This window comes from Cetorhinus maximus, chromosome 3 (assembly GCF_964194155.1).
Source record: "Cetorhinus maximus chromosome 3, sCetMax3.hap1.1, whole genome shotgun sequence".
NCBI classification, from domain to species: Eukaryota; Metazoa; Chordata; class Chondrichthyes; order Lamniformes; family Cetorhinidae; genus Cetorhinus; species Cetorhinus maximus.
Genome location: NC_135881.1, coordinates 180,013,391 through 180,035,087, shown reverse-complemented (window position 1 = coordinate 180,035,087; position 21,697 = coordinate 180,013,391). Strand labels below are relative to the sequence as shown.

General features: G+C 47.9%; 1 protein-coding gene across 1 annotated transcript in view; it reads right to left on the bottom strand.

Annotated features, from left to right (window-relative positions):
• LOC144674362 (uncharacterized protein C7orf57 homolog) overlaps positions 1-21,697 on the bottom strand; it is a 135,621-nt gene that overhangs the window by 52,688 nt on the left and 61,236 nt on the right. Inside the window, exon 6 of the mRNA XM_078535753.1 lies at positions 11,887-11,984. Coding sequence (XP_078391879.1) covers positions 11,887-11,984 — 98 coding nt within the window. The remainder of the gene's footprint in view (positions 1-11,886; positions 11,985-21,697) is intronic.

Sequence of the window (21,697 nt, the reverse complement as noted above, 5' to 3'; positions counted from 1 at the left end):
ATTAGCCCCACAACCATTTAATGCTGGAGCGTTAATTGGCTGGAGGCAGGAATTATGCCCCTCACTTGAGAGGAAATCCTGCCTCAGAGAGCTGCCGGCAATTCTGTAGTCCCAACAGTGGCCACTGCTCCTGTTGGGGCTGCTGGGACTACAAGCAGTCCCATGAATCTAAGTGTCAGAAGCACTAGCACCAGGTAGATACAGGGGTCTCACAGCAGGGACTGGAGGGAATGCACCAGGAGGTGGCAAGGGTGGTTGAATGATTTGAAAAGGGGGGCGAGTGGTGGAGTGGCAGGTAGGGAGCACCCGAAGCGGCTAGACCTTTGGGGGGCCTCCGATCAGGAAACGCGGCCCGTGAGTGAGATGCCCCCCATTTCCTACCTGAGGCCTGTGCAGGATAACTTGCTGGGCCTGCCCCTCCCATCCTTGACCTCCTCCTGCTGGGGTCAGGATTGCAACTGGGTGAGAAGCGGCCCTTAAGTGGCCATTAATTGACCATTTAAGGACCTCAATTGGGGAAAGGGCTGGCAGGCTGCCCCCCCACCCCCATCCCCCAAGTCTTTCTCACACCCCCATAAAATTGCATAAAATTGGCGGGCCAGTAGATATGAGAAGGCCACCGGAGAATTTTACAGGCCCCCCCAACCGTACTCCAATAGCGAACCCGCCAGCAGGAGCCTGTAAAATTCTGCCTGATATAAAATTCTATCTTAATATGGTCACTCTTCCATAGAGGCCTCTTTACTACAAGGATATTAATTAATTCTTTCTCAATACATAATGCTAGATACAAAATAGCCTGTTCCCTAGTTGGTCCCTTGGCATGCTAATCTAAATTACTATCTTGCATACATCCCATGAATTTGTCCTCCACACTTTTACTGCAAAGTTGTTTTGCCCAGTCCATATGAAGATTGACATGATTGACATAATTACTGCATTAGCCTTGTTACATGTGCCTTTAATTTTCTAATTTATATCTGCCTATCCTACAACAATGTTAGGCAGCTAGCCCTTGCTGTTTCTTACTTCTAACCAAATTGATTCAATTTTGTGGTTTTCCAAAGTAAGATCATTTCTCCCTACTGTCTTCATCCTATCTTTATTATCAGGACAACCCCTTCTCCTTTTTCATTTTGCCTATCTTTTCTAAACGTTAAGGGGCACTGTGGTCCCTGACCCCTAGGAGCTAAAAGGTCAGGGAGGAACCAGCCCATGATCCCGATGGCTGCCCCACAGTAATTCAAAACTGGGAACAGAGTTAATTGCTTCAAGGCAAGACTTCCAACCCTTTCTCGGGAGGAAGTCACGCCTTAGAGACCTTCCATCCAATCAGATTGATCGGCAGCTCTGTAGTCCCAGCAGCGCGACTAAGATCCACCGTTGGGACAACAAGCAGGCACCACTGCTGAAACACCCAGACTGACAGGTAAATCTGTGGTTGGGGTCGCGGTTAGAGGGTGAGCTGGGGTATGGGGGGCTGTGTTCAAGATCCCAGGGGAAGGTTAAAAGTGGAGAGATAACTATTGGCGATGGAGGGTGTGCCTCTGTTGAACTGAGGTGGCCCCACAGGATGTGGTCCCTTCCTTGCCCATCAGCAGCTGCACAGCTAAAGCTGCTGGGCTTCCCATAGGTGTGGGCCTGTACCCGCTGCTCGTAAAATAAGGGATGAAATCCTTAAATGATCATTAATTGCCCAGTTATTTTTTATTATTTATTCTTTCACAGGAGGTGGGTGTCACTGGCTAGGCTAGTATTTATTGCCTTTCCCTAATTACCCTTGAGAAGGTAGTGGTGATCCACCTTCTTGAACTGCTGCAATCCATGTGGTATAGGTACCACCCACAGTGCTGTTAGGAAGAGAGTTCCAGAATTTTGACCCACCGACATTGAAGGAACGGTGATATAGTTCCAAGTCAGGATGGTGTGTGGCTTGGAAGAGAACTTGCAGGCGGTGGTGTTCCCATACATCTGCTGCCCTTATACTTCTAGCTGATAAAGGTCATGGGTTTGGAAGGTGCTGTGAAAGGAGCACTGGTGAGTTGCTGCAGTGCTTCTTGTAGATGGTACACACTGCTTCTGGATTTCCCCTTTCCTGAATCCTCCAACCCACATCCCCTTTATTTATTTAAAGCCCTGTCCACTGTCCTAGTTAGTTGATTTGCTGACCACAGCCCAGTTTAAGTGGAATCTGTTCCAACAAGATAGCTCCTTCTTTCCCCTGTACTTTTGCCACTGGCCCATTAAGTGAAACCCATGCCTCCCACACCATTCCTACAACCACAGATTTAACCTTCTAATTCTCATCTTTCATTTCCAATCTATTTCAAATTCATTTCATAGCCCCGCCCCACCCTATCCTTGTAATCTGCTCCGGCCCCACAACCCTCCAAGATATCTGCGCTGCTCTAATTCCAGCCTCTTGAGAATCCCTGATTTTAATCGCTCCATCACTGGTGGCGGTGCCCAGGGGTAGATTTACAATGAAACACATCGTGTCACGGCATGGGGCCCCGAAATGCAGGATGCATTATAAACCTGAGAGCTTTGGAAGATAATACAGCCTTTTGACTGCTGCTTTTTAAGTTTGGGTGTAGATTTAAGATTTGAATGAGATAAGTTAGAACAGGCTTGTCCAACTCAGCCAGTGGGTGAAGCCCCCAAAGTGGCCCCCCTGAGGTAAGTGCAGTGGAAGATTCTTAAAGAAAGCACTCCTCCAATCACGGGCTGGTGCTCTCCCATATTTGCTGCTGATAGATTCACTCATGAGCCTATAAGCAATAAATGTTGAAGAGGAGCAGTCTGTGATTGGAGGAACAGCAACACTGGCGGCAGTGAGTGGGCTTTGGAAGTAGGGGTATTGGGAAGAAAGAGAGAGAGAGAGAGAGAGACTCACTCTGGGCCCAGGGGAGGGGGGAAAGGGACTGCTGAGTCAGGGCAGGAGGGAGAGACTACCGGCCTGGGGTGGCGGGTGGGAGAGACTGCAGGGCTGGGGCAGGGAGGGGGAGAGACTGCCAGGCCGGGGAGGGGTGGGAGAGAGACTCGCTCCAGGCTGAAAGAGGCTAGATGGAATGATGCAAGCCGGGTGGTGAGGGTTCATGGTGAGGATGAAAAGACTCGCTGCCTGTGTGTGTGTGTGTGTGCATGTGCGTCAACTATGCATTTGCCACTGAGGCCTATATACCCTGGTATATTAGTGTCTTTGAGGTTTATACGTCCATCTGATGAGACTTACCCTGGAAGAGGGAATGAGGTCATTCATCCTCTTCTGGCACTGTGTGGTCGACCTCTTGTCAACCCATGGGCACTGATGGCAATGGTCACCCATGCCCATGCAGGGTTGGTTTCCCTGCTCGGCCTCCTCATCAGCTGAGTAAAGTATATTCCTCTGGATCTCCACCCTCAGGGAGGTGTCATTAAACTTAGGCACTGGCCCCGCAGCTCCCCTTCCAGATATCCTGGTGTTAGTATTGAATGGATGTCTGTGTACCTTTTAAAAGAGGCGCGCGGATATGACGGCGGGGTGTGTACCATCCAGCCTGCCCCGCCATGGAAGACATTGCAAAACCCCCCGGTTGCATATTTAATGAGGCTGGGAATGGAAGATACCGCAGGATTTGCTGCCAACCTCCGCAGTGGGGCTTACTCCCCATCTCAGCCCACGTCATGGGACTTAGTCCCAGGTGGGAGAATTCCACTCCAATTTCTTTTCCTGCCATGAGATGACTTCTCTATCCCTGGCACCGGTCAGGTAAAATAATCTTCAGCACTCTGTTCGTGACTTCAGAGAACAGTATCTATTCCCCTGACTATAATGTCCCCTATCACGACCATATTCCTTTTCACTCTCCCCACTTGAATAGCCTCCTGCACCATGATGTCATGTTCCATTTTCCCATCCATCCTGCAGTCCTTGTTCTCATCCACATAGGTGTCAAGTATCTCGTACTTGTTGATCAAAGTCAAGGGTTGCATCTCCTCTCTTTGTAAATCCTGGAATCCTATACCTCTATAACTGAGTCACACCCTCCTATCCCTGACCATTGACTAACTAGCTTAAGGGGTGTCCCTGCCTCTGGCAACAAGATGTCCAGGTAACTTTCTCCTCCCTGATGCCCTACAATGTCTGCAGCTCAGACTCCAGCTCAACAGCTCTGAGTCACTGTACGTATTACTGTAGATATGGTTGTACGGAATCCCAATGCTTTCCATAAACATCCAGATTCTATAGTTACGATCCACAAGCTGCCCTGCCTTGTCTATTGAACCATATTTATGTATTTATTTGGTTAATTAATAAGTTAATTTTTTATTGAATTGATTCAGTTAGTTTTATTAATTAATTGGTTTATCTAGTTTGTTACTATAATTTAGTAAAGTAATAGCAAGTTACAGTTTTCGAGCTTGGAGACAACAAAACTGTAAAACTGTAATACTCACCAACAGTCACCTACCTCTGTCCTGTGATGTCACAGCCGATCCTCACAGCCACTTCACCCTGCATGACATTCCTGCTAAATGATATTACCAGCTGGATGGTGAAATTTGCAGCTCCGGTTGCACCAGCTTTATTATTTTACAACACTCACCAGATCATGCTCATGAAGATTCTTTGCTTCATCAGTGGATCAGAATCACAAAGTGACTTTCAGCATGCTGGACCTCTATACAGAAAGAGCCAGCACTTCTTCCCATGGTGGCACATGCCCTTCTCCAAGCATTGAGGATAATTTTAACCCCTAAAAATGGGTGGGTGTGAGTTGGGTCGGATCTTAAAATGCTAAAAATTCTATACCTAAATTCACCCTGCCTCGAGGAGGTGGGGCAACCCTCCCAAAAGGGCGGGTTTAGTGAAGCTGTGTGCCTCATATTTTAACTTTTTTCTAGCTTTAACGCTGTGAAGTGAGGACTGCTGTGCAGAAGAGGCAAGTGCTTTTACAGCACTGCTTGTGAGCTAGACAGAGTAGGGCTGCTCCCCCACCAAGCTCCAAGCTAACCTGTTCCTCTCCCCTCAGGGGACCCCTATGCAATCACCAAACCCTTTCCACAATCATTGCCTGTTGGGGTCATTATCTCACTCTCCAAACCTCATTGTACCGAATATCACCATGCTCCCTCTTCACAGTGGTCTTCACCTGAGAAGCAGGAAACCTACTTATTGCTGGTTTGGAGTATCTTCTGTCGCATTCCATACCTGATAGGGAGCCAAACTTTTCAAAGAGGCTGGCCTCCAGGCAGGGAAGCTACATTTTTTTTAAAAACATGCATGGTGTGGAGCTAAAAAGGTACACAGCAGTCAACCCACCCAGAAGTCCTCCCCCAGCATCCCTGGAAATCCTGCCCTTTCCAATATCGGGTATATTCCCTCTTTAAACTCACTGAATATCTCCAAAATGAGTGTGTGTGTGAACAGGCTACTGCTTCAAGTAAACAATGCATTGTTGAGATGACCATGTCAATCCTCAGCTCACATCTTTTTTCTAGGCTTATGGCCAAAATTGTCTCTAATTTTTGTTTGCTGTACGTAACCCACTATTTGCACTGCATGGTCCCTTGCAGATTGCCTTGATGTTGCATCTGCACGCATCTTCAAGGGAACATTGCATGCACACAGTTTCTGTGTCACAGACCCAATTGCTGTGTGGCCAGGCACCCAAAAAGCTTAGAGGAAACATTGGTTATCATTGGTTTGCCTAGAAGGCTTATGCGCGTACACAAGTACACATACACAACACCTGGTTATTGGCCTACTGGGCAATTTAGGTTTCCTTGATTTTAAATTTGGTTATATATTTTTAATAGCAATGTTGCAAGAAACTAACTGATAAACAAGGGACTTGAGCAAAGATATCATGCCACAATTTCACTAAAGGAGCCTCATTTGGTTAGGTTTAGGACAGAAGGACAGAGCTATAAGCTTTATTTTCCAATTTGCTTTCCATCCTTTTATTAAGTCTGTCAGCTTCAGATCCATTTCAGTAGCAGAGACAGTAAATAATGTGACCCTATGTTTCTGCCAATGTAATTGTAACTGAGTTTAAACGATACATTGGAACAGTCCAAACCGGCTCTCTCTTGGTTTATCTGTTGGTCCTTTGGGAATTGCATGACCTGTGATCCACCTAACATCTCCCCATGATAATGGTCACAGTCAAGATATATAAACCAATGTGCAGGGAATCATGTGCAAACCCTAACACTCTGTCATACAATGTGTTGATACAACATCACATCCTCTAGTGCTATGTTTCAAAACATTATTCAAAGGGAGGATATTTTTAATACACAGCAATGGCACCAATAAATGTACATAGACTGTCAGATAATTACTGGGGGCAGTATTGAAGCATTTGGCTAAGTTCAGATCTGCACTGAAAACACATGTAAGGTCAACACAGAACGCAATGAAGCTTCACAGATTCTATTTCAAAGTGCTGTCCATCATGTAGGGTCCTTATTATCACAGATGGTAATCTCACTGGCTGAGTGCCTTATGACTAGCAGTCAATTAAATAAACCACAAGCAGTGCAAAGAGAGTATTATGTGAAAGCATGAGATGACAGACATTTTTTCTTACAGATAAAGCTGTAATGATGTTTTTTAAAAGTCTTCCATGAAATCTGCACTATTCTTTGGTAGTCAGCATTACAGTTCCAATTTTGCGAGTTAGACAAAAACAGGTTTACTGGCACTGGCAGATCAGGTTGGGTCACGCTGAGTTTAGCAATGGGAGTCCCTTACCCCAGCTTCAATAGGTTTCTGACACATCGGCCTGAATTTTACCCTCGGGGTGCAGCTGAAGTCAGCGAGCCAGAAACAGATGTAAAACCAGCTCCTGGTCAAGATTGCACTGTGAATGCGATATTACATTGGGTGGCCAATTAAAGCCCACCCAGCATGAAACACGATTGCCGGTTGGTTCTTCCATGCACGGGGGTGGGAACACGTCAGGCACTGGGTCCAACGGGGACCCGGTGGGGTGTTCAAAAACGGAAGAGGCTATTCTCTGAAGGGTACCAGGAGTTGTGGAGGAGGCTGAGGGAGCTGTTTTGAAACTATCCAAGAAGTGTCCTGGTGTGTAGTCATGGCCTCAGCACCTGGTGGTCATGGAAGCGGGAGGGCAAGTCGGGTGAGGACTTTGCCCTCCGTTTCTCAGATGAGTGCCTGGAAGTGCTGGTCGAGGAGGTAAGTGCCAGATGACATATCTTAATGTCCAGGGGCAGCAATAGAAGACCATCCCACCTGACCAAGAAGGTCTGGACAAAGGTCGCTGCCAGGTCAGTGGCTTCAGTGCTGTAAAAGGTTCAATATCTTCTGTGGTCAGCAAGGGTAAGTGCAGAGATGGCAAGGATCTGTGTGGAGAACTTTAATCAGGTGCCCATTGCTTGGAATGTTCAGGGGTCTAAGAGTGTGTATACCAACTGGCACTGAAGCATGCCCTTCCAAAGCTGGGATGTCAGCATGACTGGCCTCAGTGCATTGCTGGGTGAGATGTGCCACAGTGAAATGGCCCACCTAATGCCCGGGTGGGCAGTGGGGTCGGGGGGGGATGGGGGGGAACCAGGAAAGGACCTTCAGGGAGACGGAGCAATAATAAGGCTTTCTATTTTTCCCTGCAGTCATAATAATGCTGTGGAGCGCCACAGAACAAGTGGTGATGTGCCAAATCTGTGCATCATCACGAAGCACGAAAGCAATGCACTGCAGCTGGAATACCACCGGCCAGCTCGCTCTTCCGGTCATAGTGAGGCGGGGGTCTTGGATGAAGGTAAGAGTGCAGGTGACAGATGTGTATGCAGTGGGTACTGGAAACATAATGGGCTCCTCTCATCAGAAACTGAACTGTAGTAGCCAGAGAGCCCATTGAGGCTACAATGCAGATGGCACCATGCAGCAGGTCTCCACTGACTCCTCAGCCTGCCAAGCATGTATAGTGACTATGATGATTGAATATACTGATCTTTTGCCTTCCTCTCACAGATGCGCCATCTTCAGGAGCCATTGGCGACCTCGAGGATCCCTCATTGAGTTCTGAGAAAGACATCACACCTGCACTAGCATCACACCATCTCTCTCTGAACCAGGCACCAGTGCATATATTCACGCATCGGTGCACATTAGTTCTTCGGCTCTGCAGGCAATGCACAGTAGTGAGGGCACATCACACTCGCATGTGAAGCTGGCAGAGGCAGAGAGGTCCCAGGAAGCTGACAATGGGAGCACAACTGGGGACCAGGACCATGCTGTGACCGAGGCAGATGATGACCCTCTGGAGTGGTCCGTCAGGCAGCAGGTGCTGGATGTCCAGTGGGATGCACAGGGAGATCTGGCAAAGATCCATGAGGGTCTGTGTGCCATAGTCTCTGTCATGGAGGAGTCCATGTGGAGTATGAGTTCTGTGTTGACCCTTCAGATGGAGTGCACAGCCTCCTGCATGGAGAGAGTGGCGATTCTCATGGAGAGGCAGCTTCAGGAGCAGCCTAAGGGATTCCTGGACCTGTAAGCCCTCACACTGGCAATGATCAAGTCTCTCTGCTGGGTGCCCGTTCATCAACTGTGAGCAGGGAGGTGCAAACGCACCTTACACTGGCAGACGAGCTGCCTATCGTCTCTATAGGCTCCCCTCAGGGCACTCGGCCGAGGGCACCAGCTCTTCTGCCCCTCTGCCAGTGGCACTGCATTGGATGATGCCATGACAACTGAGGAGTGCCCAGCCAAAGGGCTGGATGCACCCTCCCAGGCGGAGCCTGCTCAGACTCCGGCAGCCAGAGGATGATTGCCAAGGTCATCAGGGCCACCAGGACAGAGAGTCAGCAGGCAGCCTCCAATGCACTGACAGCGAGGGGGGCACCAAAGCGCAGCACCCACAGACGCAAGTTGAAGGCACCTTATAATAACACGGGTGAGATTATTTGCATTAAGTAATTGACATTTGTGTTAGGGATGGACACTTTGGTTTTTTTTGTATGTTCATGTGAAGTAACATAAACATTTATTTGACTTAAATGGGCTGAGTTGGCTGGATGGTTTGAATAGGTCCCAGATGCAGCACAGGCTTGTAAAAGTATGGTGTTGTGTGGTGCTGGCGTACTGGATTTGGTTCTCATTTATTGATTGTTAGCAAAGGAGACAATGCCATTGGCTTGATGAGGCATCGATGCCTTGGATGCCTAGCTGAATGTTCGCTGGATCAAAACATCCCTGGTATCCCTGCCTCCATGAAAGTTCCTGTCCTCTGCCTCAAAGTCCTCACCCTGCGACTCCTCAGGCTCTTCCTCTGAACCATCATTTGAGTCATCCTCCCTGGCCTGTTCAGCTGCCACTTTCCTCAGCCTCCAGTGGGTCCCACCTTGACAGAGCCAGGTTGTGCAGAGCACATCATGTGACGACTATGAGGAAGACATGGTCTGGAGGATACTACAAGGCTCCCCCTGATCAGTACAGGCAACTGAAGCTCATCTTCAGCAGCCCAATGGTCCTCTCCATCACCACCCTTGTGGAGGCATGACACCTGTTGTATCTCTCTTCGGCCTCTTCTTGGGTGACGGAATGGGGTCATCAACCATTTCTTCAAGGGATAGCCCTTGTCACTCAGGAGTCATCGACCACTCATGCAGGAACCACGAACAGTCTTGGTACCTGTGAGTGCCGCAAGATGTAAGCATCGTGTGAGCTCCCAGGATAACGGTCACAAACTTGGAAAATCTGTATCCTGTGGTCACAGGCAATCTGAACATTCATAGAATGGAACCCCTTTCAGTTTACGAAAGCTTGCGACTCACCTGCTGGCACCTTGATGGCCACGTGAGTGCAATCTATTACACCCTGGATGCGGGGGAACCCAGCCATTGCAGCGAAGCCTCGTGCTCTCTCCACCTGGCTCACTTCATCTGTCCAGAAGTGGATGCACATGCGGATGTGTCTAAAGATAGCATGAGTCATAAGCTTGACACAACTGTGTACAGCTGATTGAGAAACGCCTCACAGATCCCCCACTAAGCCCTGAAAAGAACCAGAGGCATAGAAGTTGAGGGCCACTGTGATCTTCAAAGCCACCGGCATGGAGTGTCTGCCCACGCAGTTGGAGACGATTTCCAGACCTATCATGTGACATTTTGCTGGAGCCTCCTGCGGCACTGGACCTTGGACATCTGGAGGTAGTTGGAGGGCTGACTGAATACTCTAGCCGCTGGGCAATGGCGCCTTTGACATGCCCTCCCGCCTTGGCCTCGCTGCTGGCCCTGCATCAACTGAGCCTGTACCTCTTAAAGGTCTGTCCCTGGGATGCTGTCTGCGCTCACCTGGCCTCCTCTCCCTCCTGCCCCCTCTTCCTCTTCAGAGGAGGTGCTACCAGTGGAATACACTATTGCCATTAGATAAGATGCAGAGGACCAGTGCCTTGAAAATGAAGGAGCACTGTGCTGCAATACTCAGGGGAACCTTCCAGGGAAGATGAGGACATGAGATGCTGAAAGGCAGGCTGGACAAACAAACGAAATGCAAAGAAACTCTGGGACAACTCTGTACTCACACAGCAATGAACTGACAATGACAGAGAAAGTGCTGATGATCCAGGGGCCTTTTATCCCACCCGTGGATGAGGAAATGATTAAAACGTGATTGCCGCCCACCCGTTTTGTCTGTGTGACGAGCTAAAAATCACATGGGCAGGGTAAAATTGTTGCCTATTGGCTTGTTAATGGCCTTATTGGCCCTTTACATACCGGCAGGTGCAGATCCAATTCGCACACGCGCCCGCTGGCCACAAAATTGAGTGCATGCGCGATGACGTTGGGAAGCACGCCCAACGTCATTTGACGATGTTTTATGTTTGGTCGGGTCGAGCGTGTGCCCGACCCCCGAACGTAAAATTCTGGCCACGAAAAGTTTGCCAAGACAGTTTGGCCTGCAGCATATTCAGCTTGGAAGTGCAACGTCTGCTAAGGTAATAGATTTTAAAGAACTGCAGGTCTTCACAAAAGGGGAATCTCTGATGGTGGCAGATAACAAAAACTATCATTTATAAAGTGCCATTTCCAGGATAAAATGTCCAAAGGTGTTTCACAGGAATATAATCAAATAAAATATGGCATTGAGCAATACAGGGAGTTATTAGGACAGCTGATCAAAAGGTTGGACAAAGTGTAGATTTTAAATGAAGAGAGAGAAGGAGAGAGGTTTAGGGAGGGAATTCCAGAACTTAAGTCCTAGGCAGCTAAAGGGATGGTTTCAATTGTAGAACAATTAAAATCAGGAATGCACAAAAGACTAAGATTGGAGGAGCACAGAGAACTTGGAGGGTTGTAGTGTTGGAGGACGTTACAGCGATGGGAAGGGGAAAGCCATGGGGAGATTTGAAAACAAGGATGAGAATTTTAAAATCAAGACATTGTCAGACAGGGAGTCAATATATGTCACTGAGCACAGAGGTGTTGGGTAAATTCTATTTGTTATGAGTTAGTATATGGACAACAAGAGTTGTGGATGGAGGACTAATTGTTGCTAATATCACAGTGGAGACATATGGGGAACACTGCTCCTTTTGGTGCTGAGATGCAACTGCAGGCAATGTATTAAAGGAGGGCAGTCCTATTTGGGGCTGAAGACCATTTTCCAGTAATTTTGCAGGTGCAAGCTGCATGCAGCATGTTTGTCACCTTTGCACATATTTCTTTCATCCCATGAACTTGCATGTGCCTAATTTTCTAACCAGCATCCATTGTCAGCAATGCTCTACAAATAACAGCTAATATTAAAAATTAATTGAGGAAATATCAAATGTAACACTGCAATTTCTAACTAACAAAATGGCATCAATTAAAAATAGAAAATATTAGATCCTGCTTGAAAGTAAATCATTCCGGATCTGGTAAATTGCAACTTACATAGATGGAAATTTATTCTCCAAGTTGTCCTCTTGTGCTGTTTTCTTAGTAAACACTTTGTCTTTTTGCTTCTTGTCTGTAATTTCTGGCAACTTCAGCTACAGTGTACAAAGTGGGCACGGTTTTTATTATGAGGAAGTAGACAGCTCACAGTATATCAGCATATTTATTTGCAATGTTGACAAAGGAAAATTATTTAGGGATGAAGATTGGCAGTTCACTAAAAATATTCAAACAGTGTAAAGCTAATCAACAAGGCTAATCAAGTATTGCAATGCATTTGAAGGTCATTTAAAGGTGAAACAAGTGACCCTAACATCGTAAGATCACTGCTATGTAACATGATTAAGACCTTTTTTTTTTATTCATTCAAGGGATGTGGGCGTCTCTGGTTAGGACAGTATTTATTGCCCATCTCTAACTGCCCTTGAGAAGGTGGTGGTGAGCTGCCTTCTTGAACCGCTGCAGTCCATGTGGTGTAAGTACACCCATAGTGCTGTTAGGGAGAGAGTTCCAGAATTTTGACCCAGCGACAGTGAAGGAACAGTGATATATTTCCAAGTCAGGATGATGAGTGGCATGGAGGGGAACTTCCAGGTGGTGATGTTCCCTTGTGTCTGCTGCCCTTGTCCTTCTAGATGGTAGTGGTTGTGGGTTTGGAAGGTGCTAAGGAGGCTTGGTGTGTTTCTGCAATGCATCTTGTAGATGGTACATACTGCTGCCACTGTGCATCGGTGATGGAGGGAGTGAACATTTATGGATGGGGTGCCAATCAAGTGGACTGCTTTGTCCTGGGTGGAGTCAAGCTTCATCAGTGTTGTTGTAGCTGCACTCATCCAGGCAAGGGGCGAGTATTACATCACACTCCTGACTTGTGCTTTGTAGATTGTGGACAGGCTTTGAGGTGTCGGGGGTGAGTTACTCTCTGCAGAATTCCCAGCCTCTGACCTGCTCTTGTAGCCACAGTATTTATATGGCTAGTCCAGTTCAGTTTCTGGTCAATGGTAACCCCCAGAAATGTTGATAGCGGGGGATTGTAGTAATCTAAGATGTAATATACCTTTAAGACAAATATTGTAATGTAAGGTCACATAATCTTAGTGTCCAATGGCAGAGGAGCACGGACTACCTCTATGTGGGAGAGTCTTGAATTAGTCACTGATGAGTGAAGACAAAGTTTTATGTTGTGAGCACGCAAGTATAGTTGTAGAGTTAGTTTGTAAATAAACAGCATATGTTTATTCTAACAACAACCTCCTGATGTTCTCTGTCTCTGTACTGACTCAGTCACCTCGAAAAAAGTGTGCAACCCGGATCCTTTAGCCCCATACAAACTAAGAGCACTGGATCTAACAGGTATTCAGCGATGGTAATGTCATTGAATGCCTAGGGTCGATGGTTAGATTCTCTCTTGTTGGAGATAGTCATTACTTGGCACTTGCCTGGCACTTGTGTGGTGCGAATGTTACTTGCCACTGGTCAGCCCAAGCCTGGATATTGTCCAGGTCTTGCTGCATTTGGTCATGGACTGCTTCAGTATCTGAGGAGTCACAAATGGTGCTGAACATTGTGCAATCAACAGCGAACATCCCCATTTCTGACCTTACGATGGAAGGAAGGTTATTGATAAAGCAGCTGAAGATGGTTGGGCCCAGGACACTAGAGGAACTCCTGCAGTGATGTCCTGGAACTGAGATAATTGACCTCCAACAGCCACAACCATCTTCCTTTGTGCTAGGTATGACTCCAACCAAAGGAGAGCTTTCCCCCTGATTCCCTTTGGCTCCAGTTTTGCTAGCGCTCCTTGATGCCACACTCGATCAAATGCTGCCTTAATGTCAAGGGCAGTCACTCTCACCTCGCCTCTGGAGTTCAGCTCTTTTGTCCATGTTTGAACCAAAGCTGTGATGAGGTCAGGAGCTGAGTGGCCCTGGTGGAACCCAAACTGAGATCAGTGAGCAGGTTATTGCTAAGCAAGTGCTGCTTAATAGCACTGTTAATGATCCCTTCCATCACTTTACTGATGATCGAGAGTAGACTGATAGGGCGGTAACTGGCTGGGTTGGATTTGTCCTGCTTTTTGTGTATAGAACATACCTGGGCAATTTTCCACATTGCCAGGTAGATGCCAGTGTTGTAGATAGCATACACACTATCTTACCACAGGGCCTGATCACACACTAGTTCTGCACAGGGATCAGATAGGGACTTCAATTGGCCAGGTTACAGAAGAAAGCTGATGGGCATACATAACCAACTGCTTGGTGGATTGAAGAATCTGCAGAAAGCCTGCACATTAAACTATGGAACATGGAGGAGTCCAGCATCAACTTGGCACAGGGTTTTGCACAAAACTTGAAGCCTATCCTTTCCAACGTGGAACAGGTGGTCAGCTGCATCAACACACCTGTAGAACCTATCCTGATTCTCTGTCTGATAGCTAATGCACAGCTTGCATTGCAGCACAAAGAGATTCCATCAAATATTAAGTGTGGTAGTGGAAGCTCAGACTGCTGCCTTGCAAGCCCAGGTTTCTGCCATCATAGCTCTGGATATTGCTGTTCAGAGAGGATTACAAAGCGTCATAGTTGACCATCAATCTGTTCTCCAACGGATCAATAGCTCTGCTGAAGCACCGCCCTGGGAGAGTGGCAGTGGCTCCCTGGAATACGCATCTGCTGTCCTCTTGAATGGTATTTCTGCTCCCACCCCTACTACACAGCTGACAGACCCTGAAGACAGCCAGGGGTAGCCCCACCTTGGCTGTTTCTGGGAACCCCAGCCACATTTTTGGACTGTACAGCAACTAATTAGTTGCCTTTGGTGCTCCTGTTCCTTTAAAGAGCGGGCGTCCGCCCACAAGAGCTGCCAGCCAATCAGAGTGCCAGTTGCTCAGCAGTCTCAGTAGCGCCACCAGGAGTGGCAGCCTGTGTTAGGGCTGTGCCCAGCAAAGTGCATGCCATGGGAACAGGCTTCCCTCTCAATGAGGTAAATGGGGGCACTGGGGCCAGTCAGGCAGGCAAAGGGGTTGGGGATGGAGGTCGGTGAGGGCAGGATCAAAAGTCTATCTAACTAAGAAATAGGAGGTGGCCAAGGGTAGATATTTCAGGGACTCTGAGCACCACTCAGCTGGACAATGGAGGCAAGGCATTGGAGAAGGATGGTACGTCCAACTGTGCCAAAGCTTAGAAAGAGCTTGAAAAAGATCAGGAGGGTTAGTTCACTATGGTTAGTTATGTAGGATGTTATTTGTGGCTTTGATTTGTGATGCTTCAATGCTGTCGTAGCATTATAGAATTATTGAATGATAAACATAGGCAATCAGCCCAACATACCCTTGCCAGTTCTTTATAAGAGCTATCTAATTAGTCCCGTGCCCTGTAATTGTTTTCTTTTCAAATATTTACCAAATACCCCTTTTAAGGTCATTGTTGAATCTGCTACCACCATTCTTTCAGGCAATGCATTCCCAATCTAAACAAATGGGGGGAAAGAGGAGAGTTCAGGTGAAGGGAAATTTAGAAATCCAAAGGGAGAAGTTGAGGAAATAGAACAGTGTAACAATGTGGCTAAAGACATGGGCCAGAATTTTACGGCCCTGCTGCGCTGTGTCTCTCTCCGGCGGATGGGGTGAGATATTTAAATCTCCATTCAGTTTGGCGGGACCGTAATATCCCACCAGGCAGGAGGGGCCATAAAATCCTAACCATCCACAATGGAACAGGAAAGGACAGAAAGTTTAATGGTAATAATATATCAGCAAGTAAGGTCTACACAGGGAACAGTAGTAAAAAAATTAAATGAAAGACTCTTTATCTGCATCTGCAATAAAATAGATAAACTAGTCACATAAATAGAGATAAATGGTTTAGATCAAATCAACATTACAGAGTCGTGGGCAGGATTTTCCCCCTATTGCATTAAGTGCGGAAACAGGCATGAAAAATGCCATTGTACCCGACATAATTTCGCGCTGTATTGTCTGCTCCCGGCCTCATTAATTATGTGCACATGTGAAGCACGCCGGGTTGCTGGCAGGCGGCCGAGGATTCGCCCGTCCCGTTGTCAGCTCACTGCTTCCTCACTCTGGGCGTCATATTTAAAGTGCAGGTACACACAGCCTTCTCAATGTCAGCAGTCCAGGACTGCTCCACTGAAGAAATAGTACCAAAACCCAAGAAGACGGCAGCCCCCAAATTCAGTGACACCTCACTGGAGCACCAGCGAGGCTCACCACTGTTTCCTCTACCCCAGCTCTGGCCGCTCAAGGTCCAGCAAGGTGACCAATCCAGCTTGATAGGCGGTGGCAGCAGTGGTCAATGCTAATGTGGTCCAGAAGAGGTTAGCCACCCAGTGCAGGAAGAGGATGAATGATCTCATCCATTCCACCAGGGCAAGTCAACCATTTCATCACTCTCAACTCACACACTCAAAAAGCCTGCCACACATTCACTGGCATCTCACTCACTGCCAGCTCAAGGGGCATCACCACTCTGTCTCACACACCCTCACATCTCCACCTGGACTCATGTACTTTGGAAATCGCATCCTCATCCTGTCAATGGCGCCCCTCACCATCCACACATGCCAGGCATCCTTATCATCTGCCCTGGCATGCATCTTGCTCATACTCTCCGTCTGTCTTGATGCAGTACAAGCTCGCACACAATAAAAGGGAGAGGTCCCAGACCTGCGGTGGAGTGCCTGACATCATGGTCCTCACAGAGTTTGAGAATCAAGCATCAAGTTGGCTGGACAGGACATCAACTATTCCTGCGCCGATGTTGAGGTGGTGCACACCCAAGTGAAGATCCTGCACCAGCTCATCCCTCAGACAACTACACTGAGTGCTTCGTCCAGTTTTAGAGTCACCTGCCATGCACTAATTATCTCTCCTTTCTCTCATAGGCACCTCTGGAAAGTGCCCAACGGTATCCACAAGCCTCATTTCCAGTCCTGAGGCCACCTCGGATAAGGAACCAGAGGACTGCTCCATAGAAGACCCATCACCCTCCGCCAGCACAAAGACACACACCTTGGTGCAACCTTGTTCTAGAGCAGGCTTGGGGTCACGATCTGGTGAGGACAGTGCACAATCTGGTCCACAGCAGGTGGAGGCAGAGACGGCCGAGGTCGCCAGCATACAGGGGCCTCCACCTGGTTGGTGGAGGCCACGATTCTGCTGAGTCCAAGTCAGATGATGAGCCTCAGGACTCGGTCCTAGATCAGTGCTGGAGCTGCAGCGACAATCAAGGGAATATCAGAAAGGAATCTCAGCTGCATTCCTCAGATTGCAAATCACGATGGAGGAGTCCATCCGCCTTCAGTCTGAGGTAATAGTGCCGGCACACCAACGCACCGAGATCAACACCAGCAGGCTGGAGGCCTCTGCGGAGAACTTGGTCCAGGACATCGGTCCTGCACTGATATAGGAGTAGCACTCCATCGCTGTCACCTTTGATGGCATTCATCAGTGGCTACACAGGAGATGGGCGGTGGCGGGCACCCAGTTCTCACTCCAGCTGCTCCTTCTCTTCAAGAAGTCAGCCAGGGACCCTCAGGCACCCATAGGGAGGAGGACCAGCAGCTGGGCACCCCGGCCAAGACCAGCCAGGTGACTCTGGGATTCTCTGTCCGATCCAAATCTCCTCTTCCTGTGATCCCATTACCTCCAGCTCTACAGACCGAGGAGGGTGCACCTGCCCCACAGCAGGACACCCAAAGCAGGCAGGGGGCCTTCAGATCTCGGCCCTCCAGAGATCATCACAGACAACAGGGCACAGCGTTAGCAGGCTGCCTCCACATCCGCTATGGATGTAGGGGAAGCACCAAGACATAGAAGTAGGATTAGGAAAGTTAAAAAGATTTAGGAACACAGCTGTGGCACGGGTGTTCATAATATGTATGTAATGTACACAGATGTAAATAGAATCACAGCCATTTCACATTTCCTCTTGTGTATGCCTCCTTTTTATGATGAGCTGCGTTACTGTCAATCAGGTGTGATACCATGGTCCCTCTCCCCAATGATCGCACATGTCGTTAACATGGGCTTCTCGTCTATGTAGTGTGCTTCCATATCAACACAGTGCATGTCCCTTTTGCACATCATTCTTGACATCAGTGATGTCTCAATCTTAATGTTAAGCTTGTGGAACAAGCCTTGCTCACATGCTTTGCAGGGTCAGGTCATCTTTATCCTTGGCTATGTATGATCTCCAAACTCGTGTGCGTTTTTGAATGGTGAAGGTGCAGTGTCTAAGGAAACGTGTTCACACATGGAGAACGGTGATATATCGTGCCAACCCATATGCTATCTGTCTCTTGGCAGGGTTTTCATACCACGAATCCATACTCAGAACATGTGTGCACTGCTGTCAGGCATCCGTGTTTTTGACTTTCAGAGTGTACATCTGATAAGCTCACCAATAAATGGGGGCACCTTGCCACCTTAAAGTGATGAAGCTCGGTTCCTCTCAGCCACATTATAGTCCTGACCCTCAAACTTCCAACCTTGAGCGTCTCTCCCTGCAGTTGTATGTCTTGTGGGGACAAGGCTCTCGTCACAAACTAAGGATGCAGCGTTGTGTGTCCCCTCACCTGAGCACTCGCCAAGGTCACTGATACTAATCCCAAATGGTGATTTCCGGCATGCAATAGGGGTTTTGAGCATGCTCTGGAAGCGCACATAGTTGCTTTAGACAATGTGGAGGGGAGCAATGGGATAGGAGCGAGGATGTACTGAAGCTGAAGTGTATTTTTTATTAGCAGTGATGTGTGCCCTTGAGGGATTTATGGTGTGTGTGCTTTGTGGATTTGGCAAGGGCGAGGGCGGGCCATGAGGGCACAATGTCAACGTTAAAGAGGAGGCGCATTTTAACGACTGGCAGGCAAGTGTTTGACGTCATCATGCTCAGGTGATCTGCATTCATTTAGGCTAAGGGTAAATGCAGCCCAGGATCCCTAACTGAGAGTGCCGGATGTCAGTGTGATTTGGAAGAATGTACCACAGACAACTGAGTCATCTCTAAATGGATTCACAGCAGCGGAACGTCATTGGCTGCCTTTTCCTAAGTGTGAATTTTATGCTTCACCATTGATGTTGCACAAAGTGTGTATTCCATTGCTTGAGATAGATCTCCTTGAGGAGCCTTGTCACATTGAAGGCGTACAGCTATAAGAACACTGAGGATCGTGCAACAGCTTCTGACTCATGTAGGGTGTCATTGCGAATGTGATGCTGGAGAGATGCTTGAATAGGCAGCACCTTCTGACGTCTGATGTCACAAAGCCTTCCTTCAGTTAGCACCTCATCTCAGCAAGGGCACATGCTGCCAAGGGTTCATCGTTTTTCAAAGGATTAGGACAATGTGAGCCTGATGTGTAACTATTCACTCTCATGTTCAATTGCATTGGCAAAATGAGAAGAATTGCAACATTGGTGCTCGTGCTAGCCCATGATGGAGGTCTTTTGTCCAAGAGGGTACTGAGTACAATTTGTCATCCTCCTAATGGAATCTTGTAACTATCAGGGTATCACACACATGGGCCTGCCTCGTCTGGCCCATGCTATGGCTTCTTACCCTGCAGCCTCGGCTTCCTCAAACTCGTCACCCTCATCCCCTGAGAGGTCCTCCTCATCGGAGGAGATATGCAGCTCCTCCATCTTGTCATCTGGCAAGTCCTTCCCACTTTGCAGCGCTAGGTTGTGCAGCATGCAACAAGCCACGATGATCCGTGAGGCCCTTTAGGGACTGTACTGGGGTGCTCCTCCAGATCGGAATCACATGTTTAGGATCCTTATAGTGTGCTCCACCAATGCTCGGTTAGCGGCATGAGCCTCCTTCTACCTTCTCTCTGCAGGAGTCTGAGGCCGTTGAATGGACATCAGCAGCCACTTCCTTTGCGAGTATCCTTTGTCACTGAGGAGCCAGCCCTAGATCCTTTGTGGTCCCTCGAAGATGTCTGGAATCTGCCATCTACTCAAGATGTATGAGTCGTGGATGTTTCCTGGGCATCTGGTGCAAATCTGCATGGTCAGTTTCTTGTGGTCGCAAACTAGCTGTATATTGAGAGAGTCGTACCTTTTGGGTTTATGTATTGCAGTACCTGTTGCCAAGGAGCTTTTACAGCTACATGAGTGCAGTCCACGGCACCCTGCATCTGTGGGAATTTGGCAATCTCAGCAAAGCCTAGTGCTTGGGGTTCCTGGCTTGCTTGATTTCTGTCAAAGTTGACGTAATTGTGGGCCTTGGCAAAAGGGGTGTCTGTGAGCTCATGAATCCGTTTGTGCATGGAAGCTTGAGAGATCCCACAAAGGTCTCCAAGGAGCCCTGGATGGAGCTACTGACACAGAAGTTCAGAGCGGCTGTTGCTTTCAGAGCCACTGGCAATGAATGCCCTCCCAGTTCCCATGCACCAATTCCCAGAGAATGTGGAAAATGTAAGTCACCAAATCCCTGAACATGTGGAGGCGTAGGTGACACTGATTCTCATTCATCTGTGATAAGACATGCTTGCGAGCCAGCCACACATGACGTGTCTGTGAGCCTCAACCCCTGCGTCCGGAGGAGGCCTTGGTCTTGAGGGTATGGGTGATCCAGGTGCCTTCGTAGCAATCTTCTCCTCTTCTCTCCTGCCTGTAAGCGATAATGCAAGCAGTGATAAACCCAGTCTCCATCTTCCTGATGGTCTCCTCTCTGCAGTATTAATGGGAAAGAGACAAATATCAGCATTCATCTCCAAAGGTCCTCTTTCTCTCCATGATTCGTCAGTGAATGTGGGTTCAAGGGCTTTGTTCCCATGTCAGAGAGTATTCACCCCTGAAATGATGGCCAGTGCGTGGTGCGTATCAAGGTCCTGCCCATCCCCCTCAACATGACCATCTGCTATGACATTGCTTTGTCCAGGCACTTGGAAGTGCTGTTTTCAGCTCAAGCACTGGGAACCTCATTCTCTACGCTCTCATACTACACTCTTAGCAGTGGCGGATTTACAGTTAGTGGGGCCCTGTGCTCAGCTTCATTTTTGGGCGCTGCTCCCCACCCCCAGATCCCAAAAGGCAAAGCCAAGAAATACACAAATTGATCAGTGCTTCTTCACTTGTAAAAACATGCCTTTATGAATAATTGCCTTGTTGAAATTCAAGCTTACCTCTTGTCTGAATGATGGTAAAGATGGTAAATCTTGCAACGCGAGGTGAGCAAACATGGAACTGGCTGATGAGAAAAGCCAATAGCCAAGGGCAGATTATACATAAACAGAGAGAGGGAGAGAGAGTGTCTGCAGGTGGGAGAGGGAAGCTGACCAGATGCCCACTCAAACATCAACATGTCAGTCTGTTGGTTTAATTTTGTTCAGAGACAGAGACAGCAGACTGGGGCTCTGCTCCAGTGCCAACAGTTCACTGAGGCAAAACAGCATTGGCATCATATCTGTTACCTAGGAGGCCTGAGAAACATTGCACTTTACTGAGATCTCGTCATTCAATGGAAAATCTCCTAATAGTGTCGTTCAGTGGAAGCGTGTGAGCTGATGTTGTGGCTTCAAGCAGGCCCGTGTTACAATCATTTAAATTAAAATCAAATTAAAACTCAGCTCGAGGTCAAAATTTCAACCTCTGACTAAACTGGCCAAGGTTTTAGTGAAACTCCTCTCCCCATCTAAGCTTGCTGATTATTAAAAGACAATGGGAATGTGTGGAGTGAGGCTCCAGGGCTGTCCAGCATTTTCCCTCCAACATCCAACCACGATCTGTTTTCCAATCCAATTTCTGGTGTCTCTCTGTGCTGGACACGATGTCTGGAGTGAG